This window comes from Nerophis ophidion, linkage group LG24, assembly GCF_033978795.1.
Source record: "Nerophis ophidion isolate RoL-2023_Sa linkage group LG24, RoL_Noph_v1.0, whole genome shotgun sequence".
Taxonomy (NCBI): Eukaryota; Metazoa; Chordata; class Actinopteri; order Syngnathiformes; family Syngnathidae; genus Nerophis; species Nerophis ophidion.
The window spans coordinates 5,973,123-5,983,084 of record NC_084634.1 but is presented as its reverse complement, the minus strand read 5'-3'; the positions used below and the strand labels follow the sequence as shown (position 1 = coordinate 5,983,084).

The 9,962-nt window shown below is 43.7% G+C and overlaps 3 protein-coding genes and 1 pseudogene across 4 annotated transcripts in view; 1 reads left to right on the top strand and 3 right to left on the bottom strand.

The window, feature by feature from the left end:
- The window catches only part of LOC133542454 (zinc finger protein OZF-like), a 15,022-nt gene extending 5,224 nt beyond the window's left edge, over positions 1-9,798 (top strand). For both annotated transcript variants that reach the window (XM_061886597.1, XM_061886598.1), the window contains one exon: positions 7,814-9,798. In XM_061886597.1, the coding sequence (XP_061742581.1) occupies positions 7,814-9,498 (1,685 nt within the window). In that variant the 3' untranslated portion in view covers positions 9,499-9,798. The remainder of the gene's footprint in view (positions 1-7,813) is intronic.
- Positions 1-9,962, bottom strand: part of LOC133542447 (gastrula zinc finger protein XlCGF57.1-like) — a 130,771-nt gene that overhangs the window by 83,404 nt on the left and 37,405 nt on the right. The gene's annotated exons all lie outside the window — the stretch shown is intronic.
- LOC133542532 (oocyte zinc finger protein XlCOF20-like) overlaps positions 1-9,962 on the bottom strand; it is a 69,312-nt gene that overhangs the window by 26,149 nt on the left and 33,201 nt on the right. The window lies entirely within an intron of this gene.
- The window catches only part of LOC133542303 (uncharacterized), a 32,726-nt pseudogene continuing 30,944 nt past the window's right edge, over positions 8,181-9,962 (bottom strand).

The following is a 9,962-nucleotide window of genomic DNA, read 5'->3' as shown; positions in this document are numbered from 1 at the left end:
AAGTTAAGTGGGTGGATGAGTTAAATCAAGCACATTGCAACACTGCGTGAGTTTCCATGGACTACACTGCGCAACATTTGTGCGCACGCTACGGGAAGACTGCAGGGTCATATAAGACGGTCACTGCTTCATGCATGCATTCAGAACGTTACATTACAGAAGAGTATTGTCAAAAAGTGAAAGTAAAATAGCTGGTTATGGAAATAGTATTACCTGTTTTTATTTCCGACCATTTTCTCCGGCTTATCCTAAGTCGAGTCGCGGGGGCAGCAGCCTAAGCAGGGAAGCTTAGGCAGCAGTGTTGTTTTCGTCAACGATGACGACGACGAACTCATTTCGTCGACGGCACTTTTTTTTCATGACGATAACGAGACGGTGACGAGATGAACATGTCTCTCTGATGACGAAACATGACGAGACGTGCGTGAGTTTTCGTTGACGAGACGAGAACGGACGAAAATGTTAGTGGTTAATCTGTCAGACGTTTAAAATGCATGACATTTCTGTTTATTGTGTGTGTGTCATTTAAAACCTAAGAAGTATCTGCTGCTGCATTCTATCCTTGTTTGGTCACGCCCACCAACTGGCGTGCAGCACACAACGTGCTCAACACGTCACATTGTTGTTACTCATCAGGCATTGGACCGTGATGGCGGCGGCGGCAGTTGGCTCTGTGGTTAAAGACGTAGAGACGACATATGGGTGTATTTTAAATATAATCCAGCATATAACAGAGTGTATTGTGAAGGAAGACGGTGACAAATGTGGCCACAAAATATGCACAAAAAAAAATACGACCAACCTCAAGGCTCGCCACAAGGAGATTTTTTCGAAGAAAAGTTACAAATGCTGTTAAGAAAATCGATAAATGCGGCTGCTAGACTTTTGACAAGAACAAGAAAGTTTGATCACATTACGCCTGTACTGTATATACCTTTATATACATATATACATACATATATACCTGCACTGGCTTCCTGTGCACTTAAGATGTGACTTTAAGGTTTTACTACTTACGTATAAAATACTACACGGTCTAGCTCCATCCTATCTTGCCGATTGTATTGTACCATATGTCCCGGCAAGAAATCTGCCTTCAAAGGACTCCGGCTTATTAGTGATTCCCAAAGCCCAAAAAAAGTCTGCGGGCTATAGAGCGTTTTCCGTTCGGGCTCCAGTACTCTGGAATGCCCTCCCGGTAACAGTTCGAGATGCCACCTCAGTAGAAGCATTTAAGTCTGACCTTAAAACTCATTTGTATACTCTAGCCTTTAAATAGACTCCCTTTTTAGACCAGTTGATCTGCTGTTTCTTTTCTTTTTCTTCTATGTCCCACTCTCCCCTGTGGAGGGGGTCCGGTCCGATCCGGTGGCCATGTACTGCTCGCCTGTGTATCGGCTGGGGACATCTCTGCGCTGCTGATTTAGGGCTATATAAGTAAACATTGATTGATTGATTGATTGATAGTAAGCTAATACATTCGTATGTTTTCCACATACTCCTGGCGCAAATGGGCTGCTAACTTCAGGCTAAAGTTAGCTTTTGTTACGCTAACGTCAATTCATTACTTTAGCAGCATGTTTATATTCAGTGACGGTGTGGTTATCTCTTTGTGAGTACTTCTGTCAGCACCTAACATGTTAAACAGGTCCAGTTACTGTTATACGTAGAGTCTGCTAGCTTTATTAGTACAGATACAGATATGTGATTGTGATATCAAGTTGGTTCTTGTTATGAGACAAACCCTCCTCTAATTCATATTAAACATTGTTTTTATTTATTGAATTGACTAGTGTTTACAGTATTTACAGGGTGGTCCATTTTGTTCCAAAAAACTTAAGAACATGTTTGTTTCATACTTTTAAGTATGTACAGTATAACTCTCTGGTATAATTTACAACCTACCTCACTGTACCTCAGGAATTAATTGATTGTTTTTATTTCATGGTTTGCACAAATTAAAGATAAAGTGGGGTTGTGTGATATTTGTTATAATTGCACTGGCAGACAGGGCCAAGTTGAGCATGTGTTCCTCATCCATCACTCATATTTTGGGCATGTTTATGTTCATTGTACTTTAACAAATTCTGAGAATTAAAGCCACAATTGCTGAAGTAGAATGTTTTTGTTTTTTGGAGTAATGAACTTTGATTTCCCTGTTACCACTTTATCTGTGTGTAATACACAATCCTTGGATCAGAAATTTGCTGTTGGGTGGAAACTTTATAGGTCTAAAACCATTCCTTTTATTGTTATTATTTGTGACAAGCTTACAATGGGTTGAACTTCAATCATCAATCAATCAATCAATGTTTATTTATATAGCCCCAAATCACAAATGTCTCAAAGGACTGCACAAATCATTACGACTACAACATCCTCGGAAGAACCCACAAAAGGGCAAGGAAAACTCACACCCAGTGGGCAGGGAGAATTCACATTCAGTGGGACGCCAGCGACAATGCTGACTATGAGAAACCTTGGAGAGGACCTCAGATGTGGGCAACCCCCCCCCTCTAGGGGACCGAAAGCAATGGATGTCGAGCGGGTCTAACATGATACTGTGAAAGTTCAATCCATAGTGGCTCCAAGACAGCAGTGAGAGTCCCGTCCACAGGAAACCATCTCAAGCGGATCAGCAGCGTAGAGATGTCCCCAACCGATACAGGCGAGCGGTCCATCCTGGGTCCCGACGAGCGGTCCATCCTGGGTCTCGACTCTGGACAGTCAGTACTTCATCCATGGTCATCGGACCGGACCCCCTCCACAAGGGAGGGGGGGACATAGGAGAAAGAAAAGAAGCGGCAGATCAACTGGTCTAAAAAGGAGGTCTATTTAAAGGCTAGAGTATACAGATGAGTTTTAAGATGAGACTTAAATGCTTCTACTGAGGTAGCATCTCGAACTGTTATAGATCTGCTGTGTGACACTGCCCGACAGCAATCTCAAATACTTCCATCCATCCATTTTCTACCGCTTGTTCCCTTTCGGGGTTGCGGGGGGCGCTGGCGCCTATCTCAGCTACAATCGGGCGGAAGGCGGGGTACACCCTGGACAAGTCGCCACCTCATCGCAGGGCCAACACAGATAGACAGACAACATTCACACTCACATTCACACACTAGGGCCAATTTGGTGTTGCCAATCAACCTATCCCCAGGTGCATGTCTTTGGAGGTGGGAGGAAGCCGGAGTACTCGGAGGGAACCCACGCATTCACGGGGAGAACATGCAAACTCCACACAGAAAGATCCTCAGCCTGGAATTGAACCCAGGACTGCAGGACCTTCGTATTGTGAGGCAGACGCACTAACCCCTCTGCCACCGTGAAGCCCATCTCAAATACTTTCTGACCTAAATTAATTTGTTAAAAGACTATACTTATATTATACTTTTTATTCTTTTTTTTTGTTTTGGACTAAAACCTTTTTGACTTTTCATCGACTAAAACTAGACTAAAACCCTTTTGAGTTTTCGTCGACTAAAACTATCTCATATAACAGTGACTAAAATGTGACTAAAACTAATAAGCATTTTAGTCCAAAAGACTAAGACTAAATGTAAGATGGTTGTCAAAAACAACATCCTGAGGCGTTCTCAGGCCAGCCGGGAGACATAGTCTTCCCAACTTGTCCTGAGTCTTCCGCTCGGACGTGCCCCAAACACCTCCCCAGGTAGGCGTTCGGGTGGCATCATGAGCAGATGCCCGAAACACCTCATCTGGCTCCTCTAAGTGTGGAGGAGGAGCGGCTTTACTTTGAGCTTCTCGTCCTATCTCTAAGGGAGAGACCCGCCTCCTGGCGGACGAAACTAATTTGGGCCGCTTGTACCCGTGATCTTGTCCTTTCGGTCATGACCCAAAACTCATGACCGTAGGTGAGGATGGGAACGTAGATCGAGCGGTAAATTGAGAGCTTTGCCTTCCGGCTCAGCTCCTTCTTCACCACAACGGATCGATACAGCGTCCGCATTACTGAAGACGCCGCACCGATCCGCCTGTCGATCTCACGATCCACTCTTCCCTCACTGTTTTTATTTAAACACAACAAATAACGTTACTGCATGGCGACTGGAATTACATGTTACATAAACAAATGTGGATTGTACATTGTACTGTGTGATGAAACGGCATGTTTCAGAGTGGCATTTGTGGCATACCTGTGCAGTAATCATGCTGTTTCATCAGCAACTTGATAGGCCACACCTGTGAGGTGGGATTGCTTATCTTGCCAAAGATGAAATGCTAACTAACACAGATTTAGACTGATTTGTGAACAATGGATTGGATCATCTAGTCAAAGAAGAAATGCTCACTAACACAGATTCAGACCGATTTGCGAACAAAGGATTGGATCATCTTGTCAAATAAGAAATGCTCACTAACACAGATTTTGACAGATTTGTGAACAATGTTTGCGAGGAATAGGTCTTTTGTATATATAGTTAAAAGGTTTACCTCTTTGAGTTCAACTCGGGAAATATGGGAGCAAAAACCAGATAGTAACATTAAGTTATCGTTTTAGATTAATAATAGTTTTGATAAAATAATACAACGGAAAAGTATGTAGTGTTCTACTGCATATGTCAGTCAGCAACCTGTTTTAAATTGGCTTTGTTAATAATCATATACATCCCGTTTCCATATGAGTTGGGAAATTGTGTTAAATGTAAATATAAACGGAATTAAATGATTTCCAAATCATTTTCAACCCATATTCAATTGAATGCACTACAAAGACAAGATGTTTGATGGTCAAACCCATAAACTTTTTTTTTTTTTTTGCAAATAATAATTAACTTTGAATTTCATGGCTGCAACACGTGCCAAAGTAGTTGGGAAAGGGCATGTTCACCACTGTGTTACATCACCTTTTCTTTTAACAACACTCAATAAACGTTTGGGAACTGAGGAAATTAATTGTTGAAGCTTTGAAAGTGGAATTATTTCCCATTCTTGTTTTATGTAGAGCTTCAGTCGTATTTTACGCTTCAAAATGCGGCACACATTTTCGATGGGAGACATGTCTGGACTGCAGGCGGGTCTGCCAATCCAGAGGTGCCGCCCCCGATGTCCACGCGATGCAGCAGTCTTGTCAACCAAGACAGCCCCACAGCATCCAGAGCCATAAGGAACTCTGAACCCTGGGCGGGTCTCATCCGCCCCCGGGGCCTTGCCACCGAGGAGATTTTTAACTACCTCGGCAACCTCAGCCCCAGAAATAGGAGAGCCCACCACCGATTCTTCAGGCACTGCTTCCTCATAGGAAGACGTGTTGGTGGGATTGAGGAGGTCTTTGAAGTATTCCCTCCACCAATCCACAACATCCGCAGAACACCATCCACACCATACACGGTGTTGACAGTGCACTGCTTCCCCTTCCTGAGGCAGCAAGTGGTGGTCCAGAATCGCTGTGAAGCCATTCGGAAGTCCTTTTCCATGGCTTCCCTGAAGTCCTCCCATGTCCGAGTTTTTGCCTCCGCGATCGCTGAAGCCGTACACCGCTTGGTCTGTCGGTACCTGTCGGTACCTGTCCGCTGCCTCCGGAGTCCTATGAGTCAAAACTACCCGATAGGACTCCTTCTTCAGCTTGACGGCATCCCTCACCGCCGGTGTCCACCAACGGTTTTCTAGGATTACCGCCACGACAGGCACCAACTACCTTGCGGCCACAGCTCCAATCGGCCACCTCGACACTAGAGGTGCGGAACATGGTCCACTCGGACTCAATGTCCAACGCCTCCTTCGTGACATGTTCAAAGTTCTCCCGGAAGCGGGAATTAAAACTCTCTGACAGGAGACTGTACCAGGTGTTCCCAGCAGACCCTCACAATGCGTTTGGGCCTGCCAGGTCTGTCCGGCATCCTCCCCCACCATCGCAGCCAACTCACCGCCAGGTGGTGATCGGTAGAAAGCTCCGCCCCTCTGTTCACCCAAGTGTCCAAAACACGAGGCCGCAAATCCGATGACACAACTACAAAGTCGATCATGGAACTGCGGCCTAGGGTGTCCTGGTGCCAAGTGCACATATGGACACCCTTATGTTTGAACATGGTGTTGGTTTTGGACAATCTGTGACGAGCACAAAAGTCCAATACAAAACACCACTCTGGTTCAGATCCGGGCAGCCAGGTTTCACCTCTTTTCCCACATTTCCTTTTCTTAACTCCTCCTAAAGTCCGATTATTTCAATTATTTCAGCTGAATGATTTGATTCAGGTTACTGAGCTGCAGTAGTAGGTACGAAGTGTATTGGATTCTTGGACGTGAGAATTAAGCACAAACCAGCGAAAAGCAGGAGCTCCGTTGCTCAGGATGTACAATACAATAACTAAAAACACTTTTCACTTAAAGGGGAACATTATCACATTTTCAAAAGGGTTAAAAACAATAAAAATCAGTTCCCAGTGGCTTGTTGTATTTTGGGAAGTTTTTTTCCAAATTTTTCCAAATATCCCAAAATAAAGCTTTAAAGTGCCTTATTGTCGGCTCTCTGCGAAGACACTGGCCATTTCCCTGTGACGTCATACAGTGCTGCCAATGTAAACAAACAAATACCACAGCAAGATATAGCGACATTAGCTCGGATTCAAACTCGGATTTCAGCGACTTAAGCGATTCAACAGATTACGCATGTATTGAAACAGATGGTTGGAGTATGAAAATATTGAAGAAGAAACTGAAGCTATTGACGCTATTCATAGCCATAGCATGGCCGAATAGCTGCGTTAGCATCGCCGGTAAAATGTGCGGACCAAACGATCAGGACTTTCGCATCTCGTGACACTGGAGCAACTTAAATCCGTCGATTGGTAAGTGGTTTTTTCGCATTAAATGTGGGTGGAAGGAAACGTAATATAGTTGCAAATGCATCTGCAGGTTATCCATACATCTCTGTGCCATGTCTGCTTTAGCACCGCCAGTACATAGCATGTTAGCCTCAAATAGCATAGCATGTTAGCATCGATTAGCTGGCAGTCAACATCAACAAAACTCACCTTTGTGATTTCGTTGACTATCGTTGCAAATGCATCTGCAGGTTATCCATACATCTCTGTGCCATGTCTGTCTTAGCATCGCCGGTAAAATGTGGAGACACTCTGGTACATTCAATGGGGGTCTGGCGGCAGACACTTTGGCATCTTCGGGCCAGTGGTGCAACTTGAATCCCTCCCTGTTAGTGTTGTTACACCCTCCGACAACACACCGACGAGGCATGATGTCTCCAAGGTTCCAAAAAATTGTCAAAAAAACGGAAAATAACAGAGCTGAGACACGGTGTTTGTAATGTGTTGAAAATGAAAATGGTGGGTGTGTTACCTCGGCGACGTCACATTCTGACGTCATCGCCTCCAGCGAGATAAACAGAAAGGCGTTTAATTCGCCAAAATTCACCCATTTAGAGTTCGGAAATCGGTTAAAAAAATAGATGGTCTTTTTTCTGCACCATCAAGGTATATATTGACGCTTACATAGGTCTGCTGATAATGTTCCCCTTTAAGATCAAAAGAAATCAGGCATGAAAACACACAAAGATTCACTCAAACTCACTGCTCCTCACTGCTCCCCTCACCTCCCAGGGGGTGATCAAGGGTGATGGGTCAAATGCATAGAATAATTTCGCCACACCTAGTGTGTGTGTGTCAATCATGGGTACTTTTAACTTTATAGCAAGGCACCGAAAAACACACCTGCCCTTGCCCCCACGTAGATATTTGGACAGTTCATACAGTATCTGAATTTTCTTTTAGTACAGGTATGTAAATGTACTGAATGGATCATGTGACTGAGTTTTTAAAGCATGTTTGTCTTCCAGTGTCCTGCAAACATCTGCAACAGGAGTGGAGCTTCAGGATGGAGCAGGAGGAACCACAGCACTCCCTCATTAAAAAGGAAGGTGAGGCACCACAGACTCCTTACATTCAAAAGGGAACAAAGGACCCACTCACCCCTCATTTTAAAGAGGAAGAGGAGGAACACAGCATCAGTCAGGGGGGAGAGCATTTTGAAGGACTGGAGGAGGTTGATGTCACCAAGATGCCAGTGACTGGTGTCCCTGTGAAGAGTGAAGATGATGGTGAACATCTTCTCCCTGAGCAGCAGAAGTGGAGCTTCAGGATGGTGACGGAGGACCCACAGCCCTCCCACATTAGGGAGGAAGATGCGGAGCTACAGACTCCTCACATTAAAAAAGAAGAGGCGGAACACAGCATCAGCCAGGAGGGAGAGCATCTTGAAGGACTGGAGGAGTTCCCAGTGACTGGTGTCCCTGTAAAGAGTGAAGATGATGAGGTCAAATGGTTGGAGGAGTTCCCAGTGATTAGTGTGATTGTGAAGAGTGAAGATGATGAGGTCAAAGGTGAGAGTGAGGAGAGGGGAGGGGGGGAGCCTCCAAGCAGCAGCTCAACTCAACACATGACAACAGAAGCTGATGGAGACCACTGTGGAGGATCACAAGCAGACAAGCTCTTAGCTCCACTATCAGATAGTGAGGACACAACGTCACACTCTCCTGACACTGATGATGAAGACTCTAAAGACGATAAGACGTGTCGCGCCGACAACACACACCTGACGTGTTCTCACTGCGACAAAACGTTTAAATACCCAAGTCTTCTGAAAGAACACATGAGAACACACACCGGAGAAAAATATTTTTCCTGCACGGAATGTGGTAAGAGATTTGCACGGAAAAATGTGTTGAACGTCCACAAGAGAACGCACACCGGAGAAAAACCTTTTTTCTGTTCAGTATGTGGTAAAACTTTTGTACAAAAGCATTGTTTAAAAATACACATGAGGAAACACAGTGGGGAAAACCTATTTTCTTGTTCAATCTGTGGTAAAAGTTTCACAACGAGTTCAAATTTTAAAGTACACATGAGAATACATACTGGGGAAAAACCTTTTTCCTGTTCTATATGCGGTAAAGCTTTTGTACAAAAGGATTGTCTAAATATACACATGAGAAAACACAGTGGTGAAAAACCCTTTTCTTGTTCAACCTGTGGCAAAAGTTTTACAAGAAGTTCAAGTCTGAAAGTACACATGGGAATCCATACTGGAGAAAAACCGTTTTCCTGTTCAATCTGTGGTAAAGTTTTTGCACATGGTAAACATTTGAAAGTGCACATGAGGATACACACGGGAGAAAAACCTTTTACCTGTTCAATCTGTGGTAAAGGTTTTGCAAAAAGTAGCAATTTCATTGTGCACATGAGAATACACACCAGAGAAAAACCTTTTATGTGTTCAATTTGCGGTAAAAGGTTTTCACAAAGTCCACATGTGAAAATACACATGCGAACGCACACTGGTGAGAAACCGTTTTCCTGCTCAAGCTGCAATAAAGGATTTTGTGAACGATCAAAGCTTGTAGCACACATGAATACACACACTGGAGAGAAAGTGTTGAGTTGCAGTGTGTGTGGTGAAAGATTCTCTTCTAAGTCCCAGTGTAAGAAACACAAGTGTGCTGGTGAGAACAGCAGCAGCAAATGAAGATGCAGGATTTGAAATATTCCGACAAAACTTGCATTAATATACAGCAATATGTGAAGTGAAGTGAATTATATTTATATAGCGCTTTTCTCTAGTGACTCAAAGCGCTTTACATAGTGAAACCCAATATCTAAGTTACATTTAAACCAGTGTGGGTGGCACTGGGAGCAGGTGGGTAAAGTGTCTTGCCCAAGGGCACAACGGCAGTGACTAGGATGGCGGAAGCAGGAATCGAACCTGCAACCCTCAAGTTGCTGGCACGGTCGCTCTACCAACCGAGCTATGCCGTACTTTTATTTTTTTTTAAAAAAACTGAAAAGGTGAAATAACAGTACAAAACATATTTTATGTGTCTATAAATATTCATAGTTCACCTATATACCTTTTCATAATGGTGTTTTATGTATGTTTTTGAAATAATGTGTTAAATATTTTCATTTCTAATTGTAAATGTTTCTATGTAT